This window comes from Ananas comosus, linkage group 20 (genome assembly GCF_001540865.1).
Source record: "Ananas comosus cultivar F153 linkage group 20, ASM154086v1, whole genome shotgun sequence".
In the NCBI taxonomy this organism is placed as follows: domain Eukaryota; kingdom Viridiplantae; phylum Streptophyta; class Magnoliopsida; order Poales; family Bromeliaceae; genus Ananas; species Ananas comosus.
Window position 1 is genome coordinate 9,752,684 of NC_033640.1, and position 20,623 is coordinate 9,773,306.

Here is a 20,623-nt window from a genome sequence, read left to right on the forward strand (position 1 = left end):
TTGCGTAAGTCTTTTTTTTTTAAAAAAAATAACTGCTCAGACTGAAAATAGAAAAAAAAACAGTTAAAACTAATCCAGGGGTTAATCATGTTAATGTATTTTGAGAATATATGTTTGTACAAAAATATCTCTTTGTGATGATGACACATGATATTAGAATATATATCTATATAGATGAGGTTTGAATCCATTATCATGTAATTAAAAGGAAAAAAAATATGTAGTCGATTCGCGTTGTACGCATGCAAATAATAAAAGTTGTAATCATATTAAAATAAAAGCCTTTGACTTCGATATAGTGTGACCAAGTTTCTACTCAAAACACACAAAAAAAAAGACAAAAACAAAAACAAAAAAAAAGCATTAAATCAAGTGAGTGATTTGAAAAGAAGATTAATGCGAGAGTTCGCAAAATCGGAGAGCTTCGAATGCTACATAACTTTTGGAAAGTTATTTTTCATGAAACATTACAAAGTTCCTTTTAGTTCAAAATATGTTTAAATTACTATGAAATTCTCCATGAGGTATGAAACTTACATGTTCTTGGACTAATAAATATCTCATAATCATTTTCTTTTCTTTTGTTTTTTTTTTTCAGTAAGTAACTGATCTTTTCCTCTAAACACCAAAGTAAGATTCTTTGCATTAGTTTTCTAGTGAAGGTTTATTAATCCCTATACTAACACTCTATATATATACGGCGAAACATTAATCTAAACAACTACAAAAATAATGAGCTTAGATCGCGACGTCGAAACCAGTTGTTTCAACACATCACCCTTCACAGTCCAATAGATGATAATTCATAAATAATTATCTCTTCATTTCATCATCAAACTATGTGCAAACTCACACTGGTTAGGTTGAACATTTGCTTTAAAAAAAAAGGAAAAAAAAACATAATATGATGTGTAAGTTTAGTCCCTAATTCCAAGATCTATTGAGTTGGACCACAACTCCATATTTTGTGGAAGCTAAATAAATAATAGAAGAACTTTTATAAGAAGATGATGACAAGTACTAGAATATTTATATACAGGATTAGTTGGTTTTTTGGCCTTTCTAATAATATCTACTTAGTTTTGGGACCATAACATTTGTGTATGTATTGATCTAGAAAAAATAACATAACCTTTGATGCTACTCTTTTGTTGTGGACTAAACCTACAAGTTATAAATAAACAAAAGAATAGCTATAGGTTCCTCAGAAGACACCTTGATATTCTGAATATAGTTGATGAATGAGTTTTATATGTTACTAATTTTTAATGTATAATTTGGGTCACGTTCGATGTTGTGGCCATTTTCCTTTTTTCAATTTTTTGCAGCAAACTTATATGCAATCGCGTAGTAGAGTAGACGACGAATTTCTTGTATTATGTATATTTATAATATTTTTTCACTGGCTGTCACATATACAAAGTAGATTCCTCGAATATGTTTTAGGATACAATTTTAGTTACCCCTAGCATCACTCTTAAATTGAACAAAGGAAAATGTAAGATATTTTTTATGTCCTCATCCTAGGATGAGGACATATAGTTTTTTTTAAAAAAAAAAACCATATTTCTTTTTAATAACTTTTGAAAGTACTTTGGATTGTACTGCATAAATTAAGAATTGAATCCCTATTGGTACCACGAATCAAGTTGAATCAAACAAGTAACCATTTTAAATATTAAAAAAATTTTGTGTAGAAATAATGAATCGATCAACTTGATACTAAACCAACTCGTGCTTAGTTACATCACATATTCTTGCTCCCCATTGGTATAATTTTTCAACTATTTCTTAATAGATGATGAAACTCCCTTATCTTTTACAAATTTAAATTGTTTTTTTTCAAAAAATATTTGATATATTAGCCGCCCTTGTACTATTGATTCTATTTTTTATTAGAAAAAAAAAAAGGAAAAGTGCTTTTGATGATGCTTGTTTAATGGCAAAGAAGTTTGTTTTCGGTAAGAATAGTTGTTTTGTTTTGTTCTTTGTTCTGTCTCGGTGGTGAGTAACCCTCCCATCCTCGTACTTATAAAATATTTTTAATAATAAAAAATCTGATTCGACAATCGACTATATTAGACATAATTTACCTATTGGAATTATTTAGAAATCAAATTTTATAATCTTGTAACATTATTTACTAAATAAGGCCTTAAAAATGACTATTTTAAGGCTTAATATGGTACATTTTTAAGTTCAACGATATAGAACAATCTAAATTACATAAAATTTTAATAGAAATTTCTATTTAACATCAATAGCAAAATTAATACTTCTGATTTAAATTTTGAGTCTTTTATCATTATTTTTTATAAAATTTTTATTTTCCAACATTTATTTTAAGGCTCTTCATTTACCAGGTAAATAAAATCAAAAAAATTATAAAATTTAATTTCTAGATAGTTTCAATAAGATAGATCATATCTAACGAAATCGATTACCAAATTGAATATCCAATCATCTAAAACAACTTACAAATATGAAAGCTTCCCTACCTTTAAAAGCATAGGAGCCTAGCTCCTCAGTGGTATATACCAAATATAATAGTTGAATTTTAATAGGGAATTTTACATATGGACCCTTACAATATCTGAATTTTTTAGATGCTTTTCAAATATATTTCTTTCATAAAGCTAATCTTAAAAGTTTAGAGGGTACGTTAATGTAAACAAAAACTTTGTGAGGGTAAAAGCTTGAGCAATTATCTAGAGTCTAAATGTTTATGTTTTCACCCTAGTTACTTGAGAGAGAGAGAGAGAGAGAGAGAGAGAGAGAGAAATATATTTGCATCAATATATTATTGAGGGTGGTTTCCAATGGAGCGTGTGCAAAATGGTTTCTGATGGGCAAGTTGGCGAAGCTAAAATTAAAGTAGATGATTAAATCACGTTACAAGTTCAACCAATGTAACTCTGATTCTCACGTAAGGTAGAGATATTTTTTGGGCTTAAATCCACTGNGAGAGAGAGAGAGAGAGAGAGAGAGAAATTCCTAGTCATGAATATATTATTAAGGGTGGTTTCCAATGGAGTGGTTGCATGATAAGTGCTCCCCAAAAAGGTAAAATTAAAGTAGATGATTAAATCACGTTACAAGTTCAACCAATGTAACTCTGATTCTCACGTAAGGTAGAGATATTTTTTGGGCTTAAATCCACTGGCAATTAGTTCAAATTATTTCTAATCTTTTATTACGTGTCGGCGAGATTAATTATAAACAAAAGTTATGATGTTTACATCAGTGATGCTAAAATAAAAAAAAAAAAAGAACTAAAAATGTAGACTTACATAACAATGTGTTCAAGCATAAATTCACTAATAGAAATTCTAAATTATTAGTGTAAATTTTTCCCCTACCATATTGTGTCAAAGATATACATTCATAAGCCAAGAAGTGCATTTTTCTTTTTGTATAGATACACAAGGGATTCTCTCTCTTTGGGGATGGTCTTAAGAAAGCTCCCAATAAACTAACTATAGAGATAATGATAGAATCATTCAATTAAAGCAAAACTAAATTGAAATAACTTGTTGAGCTACTTTACAAAAGAAGAGGCTATACCTTTAAAAATCACCGGTCGACTCGCGTAATAACGTATCGCCATTTCTCCCAGTAAAACATAGTTTCTGAGAGGGGCTTCTTCCATTTCAAAATGGACCATGCTGTAAGGGCTAAAAAAGCGGGGATTATGAAGTTAGAAAGGACCGTCGACGGGTTAACAGTAACACCGATTGCATCGGTTATCCAATCCGAGTAGCTGAAGCTCGGGTTTAATGCTTTCTGCATGACGAAAGCACCGAGTGCCCAGTCGAGTGGGACGCTGCCCACCTCGTTCGCAAAATCAATCCTGCTCGGCAAAGAGAAAAGCTCGAAACATGAAGAGAAAATGATAGCACACTCCGTAAAGCAATACACATTCGATTAAAACATAGGATGCATGCGCAGATATGGAGCAATGCATGGAGCAGCGCACGCACCTTTTATCATCCAAAGCGATGCCAAGACTGTCGTGCAGTAAGGCCACGATATATGCTGAGGAGAAGCAATATAAGAGGAGTTCCTCCTCATCCAAAGAATGATGGCGCTTCTTATGCTTTAACCAATCTTCGTTACAAAATCGTTCCCCAGCCAACAATAAATCAGAGAGAAATGATGTTGGACCAAGCCCAAAGAACTATCGAACAAGAAAACAAGGCCGGTTAAGTAAAACATAAAGCAAGTATAGTAGTAGCCACAACCAACATAAAACCACAAACAGTAAAGTAAATATTATGGACTCATTATGTTCCGAACCGCTATCGATTTTCTAGCAAAAACTTAGTGACAACAACAAGAACATAGTAGCCCATCCATCGACACATCCCATCTCATAGAATGTGAATTTGAAAAAGCACAGCAAAACAAGGCCTAACTTTTATCATTTTGCATGTAGACACAAACTAAAACATCTAAACAAACTGGAGGTAATTCACTAACCTTTGAAGTGTAAAAGAAATTCTCTGTAGCTAAGAATCTCCCCTGCAGCTTCGGCACAAAGGATGAACCCAAGGGGCAGTGATGATATACACATTTCTCTGCATGCAACAAAGTTCTTATTTAACTACTAGGAAGCAGAAATAGTTTCATCACGATATCATTTTAAAACAATTAGTATACACAACATCTACGGCTCACAGAAAGGGAATTACATAATGACATAGGTAGTATAAGCAATATTGCTTATATTTTAGATACTCAGCCATGAATTACATTGCGATACAACCTAGATGTACAACGGCTAAGAGCAAAAGTTTCTAATGATTTATCTTCAAAGATAGGTTAGTTATATAGGGATTCATTACTGATGAATATGCTAGCTAGGTCTTACAGGATGGTGTAAACGACCAACATGCAGTATGCCTACACATATATAACCTGAAAAATGGAGCTTTAGGGAATTTAAAAAGCAAAAAGCTTCTACCTTTTCCTTTCTGGAGCAGTGCCAATGCAGCAGATCTACACTCAGAAAAATTACCAACTGCATAAGCAGTGAACCGGACGCCAGCAGATAGCTTCAGTGATCTCATACTATGCAAGAACCCTCTAGGAGAGCACGGATCTCTATATATCACCTCCTGAAGTGATTCTGCAGATGCATTAAAGGAAATAGCTTAACAAATTTTTTTTTAAGTACCACACAATAATAAAAGCATCGTATCATGTTATATTGAAAGGGTAAAAATGAAAGTACTAGAGGAAATGATGAATTTTAAAGCACTCCCTAGAAAATAGATGGCCATCGCTTTCCTAAAATGATGAGTTTTTAAATGTATAGAGAATAAACTGCAGCAAATGGATCATACTAGAGTTACTAGACCACAAGACAAAATTATGTTCTCCGCTTATTAGGGAATTTCATCGCTAGTAGCAGAACACTTCTTCTGAATCTGTTAACCAATATTATTCAGCATATATCAACAGTGCATCACAAGAAGCAGCTTACTTGATTTCAGGTGTCTTGAGCTAAGAAGTTCATGAAGTGATTCATATGCCACATTCTGCATGATAACATGAGGTTGGTGAGAGCACAATACCGATGATAAGAGAGTCAGACAAAAAGAACAATAAAAAGGAGAAAGTTAAACATGTATATACAAGAGCGAAAGCATATTAGCATCAAGTTGTAGTCATGCAAACTTCAATAGACATGTCCACCCAAAAAATGCTGCTACAGACATATTAGGATCAAGATTCATGATGTATGGAAGATACATTATTCAGCGTAAATGGCAGGCTAGTGAAGAATGATAGACTAAAAATTTTTAGTTAAATATGAAATGCACTACAATAGAAAGCTTTTGTTAACACGGAATCATCTGAATGAGCCACCTGACCAAGATGTAGAAAGCTGTTGCTGTATAGATTATATGTGGCATCCCCAAGCTTAAGCACCTGTGAGAACTCTGAGGGCAAATGTTCACTTGTAACAAATGTCACCTGAAACATAAACAATGAAGCGAGTCTAGCAGGAAGAACAGAGACTATTCAAAGGGTTTGCAATTATTTCCATGTCATTACATTAATTTTCCATGTTAAGATAAAAAATGGCGACAAAAAACAGTTAGAAATTTACTACTGCCCAACTACGAAAGGCCAAAGTGCTAAATTATTTGAAAGATCCCATTTCCAGAAGTGTGAACCCTGGCTGGGACAAATGCAAATAAATAAGGTTTTTAGAGGTATGCACATGTATCAACTTTGTAGTAGTAATGTCAACTCAAATGTTTGGAGGTGCAAAAGAGGCTTCACATGACAGAGCCCTTGAGTACAATACGAGAAATAGAGGGGTCAAAAAACAAAGGGACGAAATAAGACCTGAGCAGATGCTCCACCAAGTTCAAGTATTCCAGTTGTTTTCTGAGGGTCACCTCCAAGAGCGCCCAGGGCATAGTTTGCCGCAACCCATGCATATATGCCTTCATCAGTGCCTGCAAAATATGTTCAAACATTATAGCATTTTCTTCAACAAGTTCTTCGAATGTCGTATTATGAGAAACAGATAGCAGCGTATTGAAAGCACTTTCTCTAAATATCTATTACATGCAATTTAGTTCAATCTTTCTATATGAACCCAATGGAACACACAAACTTTTATTGCTGTTCTCTCGAGAACCCAAGTAGCAGAAGCACAGTATCTACGATAACGATCAGAACTAGATGCATAATGAACAACGATATATGCTTCAGAAAATGAGTATAAATAACTATGCAAATATATAATTGCAACTATCAATGTCCCTCCTTTACAAAAATTCAACCAAAATTACTCAAACATTAATGCGACGAAGAGAATAGCAGTACGAAATTGCAAACAATAGAGATCTAAATAACCTACCTGAGATCACACCGGCCCATTGATCCTGGAACCGGAACCTCGAAGCCTTAAGAACTTTCCTGCAAGACTCCAATATCCTCTCCACAACCCCAGCTTCAACAAGCCGCAAGCCCGCGGTCGCCATTAACCTCACCTCCGTCTCCCCCCACCGATCCCTCGGCACCATCCCTCTCGCGAACTCCAAAAGCCCTAGCAGAGACTCGCCGGCACGGCTGGGTTCCTCCGCATACGCCGAAAGACCCGGATTCACCTTCATCGAAGCTGTACGCTCGAGATCGAGCTGCGGAACTCCTCCCCACCCGATCCGGTACCCGAAGACATGGATCCGGGATCCCGTGCTCCCACCATCGATGATAATAGCGAATTCCGGAGGCGTCCAGCCGCGTGATGCGACGAGGAGGTAAAGGAACACGGCCAAGGCTGGGGAAGCGGCGGCGAGGACACAGACGCCACCGCCGCTGCTGCGGCTGAGCTTAGGAATGGAGGAAGGGATCTGGGAGAGGAGGAGCGATTGGAGCTGAGGCAGCGCCGATGAGTCCATCTTGGTGGTGGTGGTGGCGGCGGCTGCCCCGGGATCGATCGCGCGAGGTGGAGCATTAGAGCGACGCATCAAAGGAAGGAGACGATCCCGGGATCTAGGGTTTCGATCGAGGAGGGAGAAAGGGGGAGAGGGAGAGGGTTAGGGTTTTCTAGGGTTTTGCCACGCCCCTCTCCGCCTCTTCTCGCCACGCGCCACCCCCGCCCCTACGGGGCGGAGATTAAGGAGTGTCGGAGACTCCTTTTGGACTCCGGTGAATGGACACACAATCTCCCTAGACCTGGTCCCGCCACGTAACCCCTAAACCACCAATCATCATAGAAGAAAGAATAAATAAAAAAAGAGAAGGATAAATTTTTTTGCCGGTTCAGTGATGACGTGGCGGACCAGGTTTAAGAAAGAGTTTACGAGGCGAATGTGTTAGTTAGAGTTTTGGATTTGCTACATCTTTCGCTGTAGCGTGCCACGTGTACTTTTGCTCGATAAAATTAGTTTGTAGTTTTGCTCGAAAAGTGTTAATTACTGCATGAGAAAATGGAGACGGCTTCTGTTAATACGGTTTTGATTTAGGAAGATGAATGAGTTTGGGCAGGTTTGAAGAAGCTAAAAATAATCACCTTCTCGTTTCATTCAGTTTTACGCTTTATTCAAAATCTCCCAAACTACTATTTTGAATCAAATTCCGAAAAAATATAACTCCGCGTGTCGTATTGGTTTTGCTTAATCCATTTTTCTTTCCAAGCCAAAATGTTTTTAAGAAAGCCGTAGACTAATTTGGTATTCCAACTCATCTTACGTTACTATATAAAGTGGAGATTAAAGGAAAATAAATAAAAATTTGCTTTTGTATTTAAAGGTGAGACTATTAAAAGTACATCATAATCAAATTATTATGATATACAAAATATGATATTACATAACGAAAAAACACTGAATATTTTTTTATCATATTTTATTACTGTAAATAATATAATTTTCTGTAATCTTAAACTGAGCTTTAGATGGCCTGAAATCATGGCATACCAAATAGCCATCTGGCTTTTTTATTCTTTGTAATTTTTTAAATTGATTTTAGAATATATATATATATTGTTATTCATTCAGTATAATAATAAATTTTAATTTGAGGAGAAAAAAATTAAAAAATAAAATATTTAAATAAATTTAAAAATCGTGCACAGGCCGGGCCGAGCTGGGCCGGAGTACGGCCTGTTGGGTTTATATCGCACCCGTTTTTGCATAACCTGATCCGAACGGTCCAACGGGCTCGCCTCTTTCCTCGATCCCTCTCCTCTCTCTCTCTCTCTCTCTCGAAGCTCTCGAAGCAACTACTACTACATTGCTCTCTCTCTCTCTCACACACACACACACAAACACACGCGCAAATGGTGCTCCTCTCCCCATCGCCCCACCTCGCGCGCCACCTCTCCCTCGCGGCCTCTCGACACCTCTCACCATGGTCGACCTCGCTCCCCCTTCCTCGCTCGCGGCCCCTCCTCCTCGTCCGTCGCCGCGTCCTCCACGGTTCGTCTCCTCCTCTTCCTCTTCGTCGGATAGCCTCAGCTCTTCTTTGTTCGTTATTTCCCTCTAATCCGTGGTGAATGGTGTAGGGTTTTGGGCTTCTAAGTTTGCACGATTGTGTTGCGATTCATTGATGCTTGGTTGAGCTTTGAGATGATGGTTTTGACATAGTGTTGGGGGTTAGCTGAGTAGAGTTGAATTTGGACGTTTCGGCTTAAAACCTCGAGTAATCCTCGTTAAAAATCGGATTTTGATTGTACATCGATCAATTTTGTTACAGTTTAGCGCCCGGCGAGTTCCTTTCGTCGTAATTTATGAGTAATTGAGAGTGTAGGTGTATTCATTTATCCGATGTTCGTGCGAAATAATTGGAGTTAGAATAAAAAGATTATAGAGATGCCAATTATTGCTTATTATATGTATAATTATTGGGAAAAATGTCAGGTTTGGAGAGTTTTCCATTGCCCGTAATAAATGGCTGTGTTTAGGGTTGTAGCCAAGCACAAGTATGTTTTAACTCCCTGTTGCTTGAGCTTTGCGACATTTTAGATAGTAGCAATAATTGTCTGTAAATGAATTTGGCCACTTCAGCTCAGATCATATAAGAATCATTATTCAAAATTGTTTTTTTTTTTTTCAATGTATTGGTCGGTTAATTTAAGAGATATTTCCTCACCTAAGTGGTGATTAATGTGTAGTGCTGTATTTCTGACAATTTTAGAAGTAGTTTATCAATTTTTGAAGCTTAATGCTTTAAAACAACCATGTTAATTTTTGGAGTTTAATGCCTGTGGACTCTTTATGATGTTAACTAGGGGATTTAAAATTGGGATACCACTTGTTTTTGCAGTGCAAGCAATTGCTACTCCAGCAGAAACTACTGTTGGGTTCGACGAGATGGCTGCTGACACAAAGCGGAAGTATTACATGCTTGGCGGCAAAGGTGGTGTCGGCAAGACAAGCTGCGCAGCTTCCCTCGCCGTGAAGTTTGCAAACAACGGCCATCCGACCCTTGTAGTCTCAACTGATCCTGCTCATTCTTTAAGTGATTCCTTTGCACAGGTATGTTTTTACTGTCTATATTACAATAGCAAAAAAAAAAAGTTAGGTGAATGCAAAATTTGGGCCTTTTTGGCTCTTTTGGAGCTTCTGTTCGAGTGCTATTTGCGCAATGCTTCTGATGAAGCACAAACAACATTTTGTTTAAATTCTTTTGGTCGATTCCCTCTATATCAGAATTAGAGCTTTCACTGCTTTGGCTTTTGGAGCCCAAAAGCCCATTTCAGCATCCCGCCACATCAAAATTTCCATACTTTTACTTTCTTACAACTACTAGGTTTGGAAGGTTCTGCTTCTTGGACTAGAAAAGCTTTTCCTGACACCAAGCTAGATGAGCACTGTTTTTTGTTAATGCTTATATTGATTCAGAACTGCACATTGGAAATTATGTCATAGTTGACCTAAGCCTTTCTAATCATGGTTTGTAGGATTTGAGTGGAGGAACATTGGTACCTGTTGATGGACCAGATTCTCCCCTATTTGCACTTGAGGTACAATTGGCTATAATTAGAGATGCCCTGTGGAGATACCATGCATCTGTTTTGTTTCTCTTCTTTCTTGAGCAATTTAATGAGTTATTTCCTCTGTTGCTCAATAATTTATCCTTTACAGATAAATCCCGAGAAGGCTAGGGAAGAGTTTCGAACCGCAAGCCAAAAAAGTGGTGGAACTGGGGTCAAAGATATCATGGATAGTATGGGACTTGGAATGCTAGTTGAGCAGGTAGATCATATTTATCTTGTGGATTTTATCTATCCTTGGTATTGTCGCAGGGCTAATGGTAGATGATTATGAAATTGTGAAAATCAATCCGAACACTATATTTTATTTATTACTTCTTCTTCCATAGTGCATTGGGCAAAATTATGATGCTTTCAAGGTGTCGCTTTTCGATGAATGTTTGAGGTCTCACATCGAATCAGCATGCAATCTCCTAATTTCAAGTTTTCTCCAGGAACCGAAATGCATTCATCACGATTTTTTAACCTTAAATATTTAATGAAAGAGAAGTAAAATCAAAGCTCCCAAGTTCCTATCTATACTAATCCTTTTCCTCTTTGTAAAGATTCTTGTATGACTACACTATGCTTAATATGACAATTGATTTTGTAATTTTAATATAAATTGAAGTTTCTTTTTTGATTATATCCCAATGTTCAAGTGCTAACTCCATCCTTATCATGCTTAATGATGATGACTCTTTAAATTTAGCAGGCAAGTGGCGAGTCCTTAAAAACTTATGCTATTTCAAATCAAAGTTGAGTTGTAATATCTAATATTCATGTGAGATCACTTCTCTGTGCAAAATGCTTTGTTTGAACGATAAGTTTTCAAGTTCGTTTTCATCGGTACTAACTGAATTCTCTTATTATGATGAAGCTAGGAGAACTAAAACTAGGAGAATTGCTTGACACTCCTCCCCCTGGACTAGATGAAGCTATTGCAATTTCGAAGGTATAAAATAATGTTAACAGGTACAGCTGTTCATTTTCTTTGTTGTATATATTAAGAATCGACTGTAACTAGTTCCGTATAATTTCCAGGTTATGCAATTTGTTGAAGCACAAGAATATAGCATGTTCACCCGTATAATTTTTGACACTGCTCCTACTGTAAGCATAGTTTCACCAAAGGCTTCTTTTCTTGTGCATGTAATTATGTTTTACTTGAACAACTCATTTTTTTCTTCTGATAGGGGCATACACTTCGGCTTTTGTCCTTGCCTGACTTCTTGGATGCATCTATAGGCAAGATTATGACGGTAGATTCTTAAGAACGATAATCTAATTAAAGCGACCGTATTATTGTTTGAACCTCTATTCCAAGTCAAGTTTTTTGCTTCTTGACTTTAAATACAATCTACCAGTTTAATAATATTTGTTACTGTTACTTGTCTAATCAGCTGAAGAGGAAGTTGGCTTCAGCAACCTCGGCTATTAAATCAGTTTTTGGACAAGAAGAAACACAACCGGATGCGGTAAATACTGACTTTTGAACTTTGTTGTGCCGTGCATCATATAGTAGCTAAAGATTCCATCTCTTCGTCTGTGAAGTCTGACAAACTAGAGCAACTAAGGGAGAGGATGGTCAAAGTGCGAGAGCTTTTCCGCGACACAGAATTGACAGAATTTATTATAGTGACAATCCCAACGGTGAGAGCCATACTTGTACTAATCTCTCTCTCTCTCTCTCTCTCTCTCTCTCTCTCTCTCTCTCTCTCTAACAAAAGCGTCGGTAATCCTTTGTTTACAATTTCAGCAAATAGTTACCATGATGAGAATGAATTAGTTTCATGCTTGATTTTTTTACCATGCCAAACAGAAAAGGTCTCCAAATACTGTCGCCAGTTCCTTGTAATAGTCAAAACGAGTCCTATTCACAATAGGAGTCTATAGAAACAAGAAGTAGATATGCGCTTAATCGCCTTTGACGGGATATTATTCCAGGCCAAGTGAGCATTTGGCATGCACGAACACACACTCAAACACCGCCTACATTTGTAACTGCACAATTTGGCTTATACGTTAATTTTGTGCACCATTCTCGTTTGTCACGTACCATCAAGGATAACTAAGATTACTGCAGACTCCTATTATTTTTGGTCAAGAAATAGTCCAGAGAAGCACCTAATTATGAATTATCACCACGACTTTCAAGCACCTCTGTATGAAAGCAAATGCGTGTATCTGTTTGCTATTTAGAGCAAGACAAACTATGTTTTGACTAAGTTTTATGCTGTCAATCTCGTCAGGTTATGGCGATCAGCGAGTCGTCGAGACTCCATGCTTCCTTAAAGAAAGAGAATGTGCCTGTGAAGAGGCTGATTGTTAACCAAGTTTTACCACCATCTGCATCAGACTGCAAATTTTGCGCAATGAAAAGGAAGGTATAACCCAATAATCATTTTTAGGTATTCAATGTGGATGGTTTATAATTTTTGTTATAACTATAATCATCGAGCGGCTTTTTTATTCAACTCTCACATTTTGCTCCTGATTAATTCTCTCTATGATGGGTAAATTGCGTCAGGTCCCAAGTCTCTAACCTTTGCATTCCATTACAATTTTATATTTTCACTGTATTTCTTGTCAAATTGTATGGAAAAACCCACATAAAAGCCACATGTAAAGTCTGAAAATCGACTACGTAGCAATTAGATTATGATGATTCCATGAATCTTTCTGTCAAATTTGCCGGAGAAATCTCATGGAAACTCTATTATTGCAACAAAAAACAATGTCAAGGACACAATTGTAACAATCTAGAGGGTTGGTTCCGAAAGGAAACTACACAACAAGGTTGAGGACCTGCGGTGCAATTTAGCCCTCTGAAGTGGAGAAATGTATGCTAACTTCCTGAAACTTGTAAACATTCCTTCTTGCAGGATCAAACGCGCGCCCTCGACATGATCCAGAACGATCCCGAGCTTATGGGCTTAAAGCGAATCCAAGCACCGCTTGTCGATGTCGAGATCAGAGGTGTTCCGGCGCTCAGATTTTTGGGCGAGATTATATGGAAGTAGCCATCTAGTAACGGTCGAAGCGCCACAAGATTCATACGACGGCTCATCCGACGATCTCGCTCTCTCGAATGATACCTCATACGCCGTCAACTTCATAATACACGCCGCGAGTAATTTGCTGTTTATTTCGAAAGCACAAGAGCAGGGCTGCCATGCTGAGACTAGTACATGTTGCGAACGGTAAAACTGTTGACAGGCACACGAAAATTAGAGCAAATTTTCTCTTGATGTCTTTCTTATATAAAAGACAAGATAATTTTGGTACTGAGGTTTTTTATATTTGTATCTTTGAGTTGATTTTTATTTTCCTATTTGAAAATCAATTACTTCTTATTGTACTTATCTGCATAATCATATATTCATATAATGTAAAGCAGTTAATAGTACAAATTAAATTGGAGTTTCTGGGCCTTTTTTTTTTTTTTTTTCCAAATAGATGGCAAGGCCATTTTTGAGCCTTGTATGGTATTTATAGTAAATATTAGGTGAATAGTACCACGTATGTTGCAATATAAAAATTGAATACATGTGATTCATATGTTTTTAATAAAATTGGTTTAAATTAGACAATCGATTCATAGCGTCCTCTATGGTTTCAAAGGCGATTGCGAATTTTAAAAAAAAAAACAAATTGGTATTTTTTAAAAATTATATATATTTTAAATATTTTTACATTCAACTTGTTACCAATAAAGGAATTTGGAATCTAAATAAGAATATTCCAAAACGACCAATCACACACTCACGCGACGCACGTGGGCGTAAACGACGGAGTCGTACTCCTCCGAAGATGTGGTATAACACGTAATCTAGAGAAATCGCGGCCGTCCATCTCCATCGCCAATCCAACGGCCAAGAATGCTCTTCTCGAGGTGGGCCCCGCTGAACTAAAGGGTCGTAAAAAGGAGGAATTCTACACTGTCACACTTGCACCACGTCATCAATAACAAGCCAATCACAATCCTTCTTTTCAAATAAAAGTACAATAAAAATATTTTTTTACAATCATAATGGGACATATATTCTTAAAATGATTAATTTGATTGGTTTGTTACGCCACGTCACTAATATACCCGTTGCATTCTAGAATTTTTCCGTAAAAAGGCTTCTCCCGAAAAGGACTCCATCGGCCCACAGCGAATCCATCACCAAAAAAATTAAAAGAAAAAGGCAAAAAAAAAAAAAGAAAAAAGAAAAATAAAATACAAAAAATAAAAAATAAAAGTTAAAAACCATTTGGTGGAACAATCTCCCCCGTGAGATCAATTGGCGACAATTAATTTTTAGATTCGTATCGTCCACGTGACGGATCTAAATACTAAATTTTGACTGCTACATCTTTCAAATTGTGGCAAATAATTTAACACGTCTCTCTCTTCCAGCAAAGTTGGTCTATTTCGATCGGATGTTTTGAACATAATTTAATATAATTTTAAATGTTAAAATAATTATATATATAGTTGAGATAAAATATTATCGATAGCAAAACGGTTCCGCCGTCACCTATTTATTTTCGACGATGGAGCCTTCAAATCGACGATCAGTATCGTTGAATATGATTTATATTACTTGAAATATTTAGAAATTAAATTTTAAATTTTTTTTGACATTATTGACCCAATGATCAGAGGGTTTCAAAATTTACAATTTTAATGGTCGATATGAGGTATTTTCTCGTCTAACGGTGTAAAGATATCCAAATTGATTGAATATTAGTTAGAAAATTCTTTAAACTATTTAGAACAAGATCTATATATTCGATTTTGATTACAAGATTCTTATTATCACTTTTTAAAAAATATTCATTTTCAGCTGTTCATTTTATGTTCACTTGATGGACAAGAGAACAATACCAGAAAAGTATGAAATTTGGTTTCTACATATTTCAAATGGTATAGATCATATTCAACGGTGCTGATCGTCGATTTGGAGGCTTCATCATTGAAAATAAATGGGTGGCAACAGAACCTGTTTGCTACCGATAGCATTTCAACTCAACTATATATATATATATATATATATATATATAATTGAGCTAGAATACTTTTAAAAATATCACCCCATTGGTGCTTTTAGGTTTCTAGCGCTTGGATCTACTCCTTGATTACTAGTAGCCGATATATATATATATATATATATATATATAATTGAGCTAGAATATTTTTAAAAGTATCACCCCATTGGTGCTTTTAGGTTTCTAGTCCTTGGATCTACTCCTTGATTACTAATAACCATTGGATCAAACACTATTCCACCTACCACCACCTACACCACCTACCACCATCATCACAACCTTACATTTCTCTATCCAATGGTTAAAAAACTCAAAAGCACCACCTCATTGGTGTTTTTGAGAGNACTATCGGTAGTAAATTTCTCGATTTACTACCGATTTATTTTTGATGATAGAGCTTCCAAATCGACGATCGGTATCATTAGATATAATCTAGACCATTTAAATTATCTAGAAATCAAATTTCATGATTTTTTGGCATCACTAATTGAACGATCAAAGGGTCACAAAATCTATAATTTTAATGGCCGATATGGTGCATTTACTCGTTTAACGGTACAGAAGAGTTCAAATCAACTAAATTTTTGTTAAAATTTTTTTTAAACTATTTAAAATAAGATCTAGACTCTAGATCTCAAATATAAAAATTGTATAACTTTTTGAAGGATATTTATTTCTAGTCATTCATTTTTCTGTTCACTTGATGGACAAGAGAACACTATCGAAAATGTGTGAAATTTGATTTTCAGATAGTTTAAATAGTTTAGATCATGTTTAACGGTGCCGATCATCAATTTGAAAGCTCTATCATCGAAGACAAATCGGTAGTAAACCAAGCCGTTTATTACCGATAGTATTCTAGCAAAACTCTATATACACGAACGTGCGAGATAGACATGATAATTTAATTTTAGGATTGAAAAATAAGATAAATATATTAAACTATTTTTTTTTGCTAGACATTTTTACCTAATAGGTCTGTTAAACTATTTTATTGTCAAAACTTAAAAGTTTAGGGATCTATCCGTCACAGTTGGTAAAGGTGAGGGGGTCATTGTAAAATTTTCCCAATATGAAGCACAGGGGAGAGGGTCGGCGCTTTATTTCTCCCTTCTCGACATTTCCTTCGCATTACAAGACAAGTTGAGAGAGAGAGAGAGAGAGAGGCGTTTGCGAGAGATCTATTGCTGCGGCATTTTTAGGTATTCCCCGACACTTTTTTGTAAAAATTTCTACCCAACATCTTCTGTTTTGGCAAAAAATTCGACCTTTTTCGGTTTCTTCCTATTTCGATTTCGTTGTGGGTGGTGATTTTTAGCTCGTGGTGAGCTCCAAATTTTGCTCGCGTAGTTTTGGATGGATATTACTAGGTTTTGATCAGTTTTGCCCCCATTTTTGGCGCACTTGGTCTGAAGATGTTGCTTTAGTGGGTCAAAATTTGATCTTTCGTGTGGATTTATGTCAATTTTGTTTGAGTTGTTCATGTTCAGATCTAGCTTTGTCGGATTTGCGTAATATCTAATGCTTTTGTGTTTTTGTTGCTGATGAATTAATTATCAGTGTGATAAGAAGCTCAAAATCTGATTTTTTTTTTTTTTTTTTTTACACAATCATGAAATCATTAGATCTAGATTTGAGTATGTTGGTTGATTTAAGTGTAGATTTGTTATCCAAGCAATCTTGTTTTAAGATCCTCGGCGCGGCTTCAACAGTAGCTTCTCTACTCTGAAGAACAAAATGAAAAAAAAAAAGAAGAGGGATCTTTTTCCGAGCTCTAATTTGGAAGCTGTTGAGATAAAGCTGTTACTGCTTTCCGCAGAAGCAAATTGCTTTTTACATCTTTGCAATTGCTGCTTCTCTTCACTTTTATAGAAATTCGCATAAACAAAGGATGCATGTGTTTCCCTGCCATAAATTGTTTTTCAGAAGCTCTTAGATCTGCGCTGAATTCGATATATGCTTTGCTCGCAAACTATAATTCATAATTTACTTCTGGAAGTGGTGCTCGGCAATGCAAGTTTCCACTTTATTTGTTAAACCGAAGATTATGGCTGTCGAATACCAGTAATTTCTGGCTAATAAAGACGTATTTACGAGTGTCCATCATCTCGCAGTTAGTATCTTATTGTGTAAACAAACACTTTATTCCCCATGATTTGCGGTTGGCTAATGAATCCTATTCCTCCGACTTTACTGGGGTGTTTGGTTGTTCCTTGGTTAATTGTGGAAAACGGTTTCCCCGAAAAAACAAGTGTTCTATGAAAAACACTCTTTCTACAGTTTTCGTTTTCCCGAAAAAAATCCGGAAAACAAACAGAAGACTTTTTCATGAAATCTGAATATATATATATGTTTGGGGGAGACTACTTTTCCTTTTCCAGCTAGAGAACTGGTTTTTTTTTTTTTTTTTTTTTTTTTCTGGTGGAGTTGGTTAATCAAATCTATTCCTTTATTCTTCTCGGTTTTAGGTTTATGCGAGCATATGTATATCCATAGTTCTCTTTGCAATAGTTTATGCCACCTGTCAAGCTACTCAATCTACTCAATGTAATCATTCTTTATTATTCTATCTTTAACACTAAACGCGCATATAAAAATATTTTGAGCACCCATATAATTCTTGTGCTGTATTTCATTCTTGTTTTTTTGTCAAGAGAGAGGCTGATATTAATGCGCTTGTCAAGTTGATCTTTTGATCTGTTTGGTAGAGTATTTTAATATATCTGCTTGTTTTGAGGGTCGGAACTTTTCCCGCGAGTGGCTTTACTATGGAGCTTACATTCGTAACATGCCTTTGGTTCCACAACTGCTTACAATTAGTGTTTTTTTTTATGTTAACTCTTAACTCCTTTGTATAATTTGTGATCTTATATTATCCTTTATTGAATTGCATTCCACAGGGTGCGATGTCATCCGCAGCAGTTTCAACCGTCGCCATCAGCTCATTTGGTGCTCAAGCTGGTTTGGCTACAAAATCCAAACCGCCGGGCTTAACTTTTAGTACCCGAAAATCCTTCAAGAGTTTCAGCGGCCTGAGATCCTCATCATCAATTACCGTCGAATCAGAGCCATCCTTTCTAGGTGTAGAAACCAGTGCCGCTCTCCACGCGTCATTCACCCCAAAAATTGGGCCAAAAATTAGGCCTTCAAATCGACTCAACCCTCAAGCATCGGCATTTAAGGTTGCCGTCCTCGGCGCTGCTGGCGGAATCGGTCAGCCTCTGGGTCTTCTGATCAAAATGTCGCCTTTAGTTTCTCACTTGCATCTCTACGATGTCGCCAATGTGAAGGGAGTCGCGGCCGATCTGAGCCACTGCAATACCCCCTCTCTGGTGCGCGACTTCAGTGGCCAATCTGAAATAGCTGATTGCTTGAGAGGAGTGGATTTGGTTGTGATCCCTGCTGGCGTACCGCGAAAGCCCGGCATGACCCGCGACGACCTGTTCAACATCAACGCGGGCATCGTGAAAACCCTAGCGGAGGCTGTTGCGGACAATTGCCCCGATGCCCTAATCCACATCATTAGCAACCCAGTCAATTCGACCATGCCGATCGCTGCAGAGGTGCTGAAGCAGAAGGGCGTGTATGATCCCAAGAAGCTCTTTGGTGTTACAACCCTAGATGTCGTTAGGGCTAATACATTCGTCGCGCAGAGGAAGAATCTGAAGCTGATTGATGTGGATGTACCGGTCGTCGGTGGCCATGCTGGAATTACTATCCTGCCCTTGTTATCTAGGACGAGACCGTCAGTGACTTTTGCGGATCACGAAATTGAGCAGCTGACGGTGAGGATACAAAACGCGGGAACGGAGGTTGTGGAAGCGAAAGACGGCGGGGGATCAGCGACACTGTCGATGGCCTACGCTTCTGCGAGATTTGTCGAGTCGTCTCTTAGAGCACTCGACGGAGATGAGGATGTTTATGAATGCTCATTCATTCAGTCCGAGCTTATTCCCGACTTGCCCTTCTTTGCATCGAGAGTCAAGCTCGGGAGGAAAGGGGTAGAGGCCGTGATTTCGGCAGATCTCCAGGGGCTGACGGAGTACGAATCGAAAGCGCTCGAGGCGTTGAAGCCCGAGCTGAAGGCGAGCATAGAGAAGGGCGTGGCTTTCGCGCAGAAGCAGAACGCGGCAGCTGCTTCCGTCTGAGAGAGATAAAAGGAAAGGGGCTTCCTCCTATCTTCTGAAAGATCATCTGATATAGAATAAACGATCGTTTCCAGTTTTGCAGCGTAGAAAAGAACTTTTCTTTCTTGCTTTCGCGGAAGAGTATGGAGTAATACAAACATTGTTTTATGCAGGCTTTGAATGCATAAATTGTTGTACTCTTGTTGTTCCAATTTGAAGTTGCTTTAGTCCAAACAAATTAATCCGAGTGCTATTAAAGCTGTGTTTATGCAGCATGAGAGAAAACTTTTTCCATGGCATATGAGTCTGATTCAAATTGTTTGGATCGCCGCATTAGTATTTAACTGTTGCAGTTGTAACTGTAAGAGTTGCAGATGCTGCTAATGGACCTGCATCTGCAATTCTCATTGCAGCGGTTATATATATATATAATTGAGCTCCTATGCTATTAGAAGTATCAAGTCATTAGTACTTATAGATTTTCGGCCCTTGAATTAAAGGATGCTCAGTTAAGATGATAGTGATTCTTTAGGGTTGAGTAGGTGGGTGGTTGGTTAAATAGTATGATTTAATGGGTGAAAATGGTAAAAAAGGTAAAAAAATTGTAAATACCAAGTGCAACTTCACCTTTTTATTATGTTAAAAATGAAAATGTTTTGTTTTGGTTTTTTTTTTTTTTGAGAGAGATAGGTAGCACGCTATCCGCGTCGTTTATTACATTTAGAAATAAACTTAACTTAGCTGGAAATGTGAATCAACTAGGATTCGAACTTGGGACCTCGGGTACCAACCACCAAGCCCTTTACCACCACTTGCTCTAGGGACAGTCGGTGATGAAAATGTTTTGTTGGATGTTATTATTTTGTGTGTCGTAACGGGCCGGAGGAGGGCCCAATAGATTCGGGTTTGCGGGCTCAGGCCCGTGTTTGAAGAATAAAGGCTTGGGCCCGACTCAGGCTCTTGC

The 20,623-nt window shown here is 37.1% G+C and overlaps 3 protein-coding genes across 3 annotated transcripts; 2 read left to right on the forward strand and 1 right to left on the reverse strand.

Annotated features, from left to right (window-relative positions):
- On the reverse strand, positions 3,258-7,640 carry LOC109725909 (probable apyrase 6). The gene is made up of 8 exons (XM_020255310.1): positions 6,878-7,640; positions 6,358-6,470; positions 5,872-5,979; positions 5,486-5,540; positions 4,964-5,128; positions 4,480-4,577; positions 3,981-4,177; positions 3,258-3,850 (listed from the first exon to the last, which is right to left on the reverse strand). The coding sequence occupies exons 1-8, from the start codon at positions 7,485-7,487 to the stop codon at positions 3,574-3,576; spliced, it is 1,623 nt and encodes a 540-aa protein (XP_020110899.1). The 5' UTR covers positions 7,488-7,640; the 3' UTR covers positions 3,258-3,573.
- On the forward strand, positions 8,714-13,860 carry LOC109726002 (ATPase GET3-like). The gene is made up of 11 exons (XM_020255424.1): positions 8,714-8,939; positions 9,787-9,998; positions 10,424-10,486; positions 10,608-10,718; positions 11,376-11,450; positions 11,540-11,608; positions 11,692-11,757; positions 11,899-11,973; positions 12,050-12,148; positions 12,748-12,882; positions 13,381-13,860. The coding sequence occupies exons 1-11, from the start codon at positions 8,801-8,803 to the stop codon at positions 13,516-13,518; spliced, it is 1,182 nt and encodes a 393-aa protein (XP_020111013.1). The 5' UTR covers positions 8,714-8,800; the 3' UTR covers positions 13,519-13,860.
- LOC109725852 (malate dehydrogenase, chloroplastic-like) lies at positions 16,620-19,953 on the forward strand. Its single transcript, XM_020255249.1, has 2 exons — positions 16,620-16,734; positions 18,433-19,953. Exon 2 carries the CDS (start codon positions 18,439-18,441, stop codon positions 19,678-19,680), a length of 1,242 nt encoding a protein of 413 aa, XP_020110838.1. The 5' UTR covers positions 16,620-16,734; positions 18,433-18,438; the 3' UTR covers positions 19,681-19,953.

Coding starts and splice junctions, on each gene's coding strand:
- LOC109726002 (XM_020255424.1), top strand. CDS start 8,801: ATGGTGCTCCTCTCCCCATCGCCCCACCTCGCGCGCCACCTCTCCCTC. Junction 10,719..11,375: donor TTGGAATGCTAGTTGAGCAG/GTAGATCATATT, acceptor ATTATGATGAAG/CTAGGAGAACTAAAACTAGG. Junction 11,974..12,049: donor AAGAAACACAACCGGATGCG/GTAAATACTGAC, acceptor TCGTCTGTGAAG/TCTGACAAACTAGAGCAACT.
- LOC109725852 (XM_020255249.1), top strand. CDS start 18,439: ATGTCATCCGCAGCAGTTTCAACCGTCGCCATCAGCTCATTTGGTGCT.
- LOC109725909 (XM_020255310.1), bottom strand. CDS start 7,487: ATGCGTCGCTCTAATGCTCCACCTCGCGCGATCGATCCCGGGGCAGCC. Junction 6,471..6,877: donor ATGGGCCGGTGTGATCTCAG/GTAGGTTATTTA, acceptor CATATTTTGCAG/GCACTGATGAAGGCATATAT. Junction 3,851..3,980: donor ATCGCTTTGGATGATAAAAG/GTGCGTGCGCTG, acceptor TTTGCCGAGCAG/GATTGATTTTGCGAACGAGG.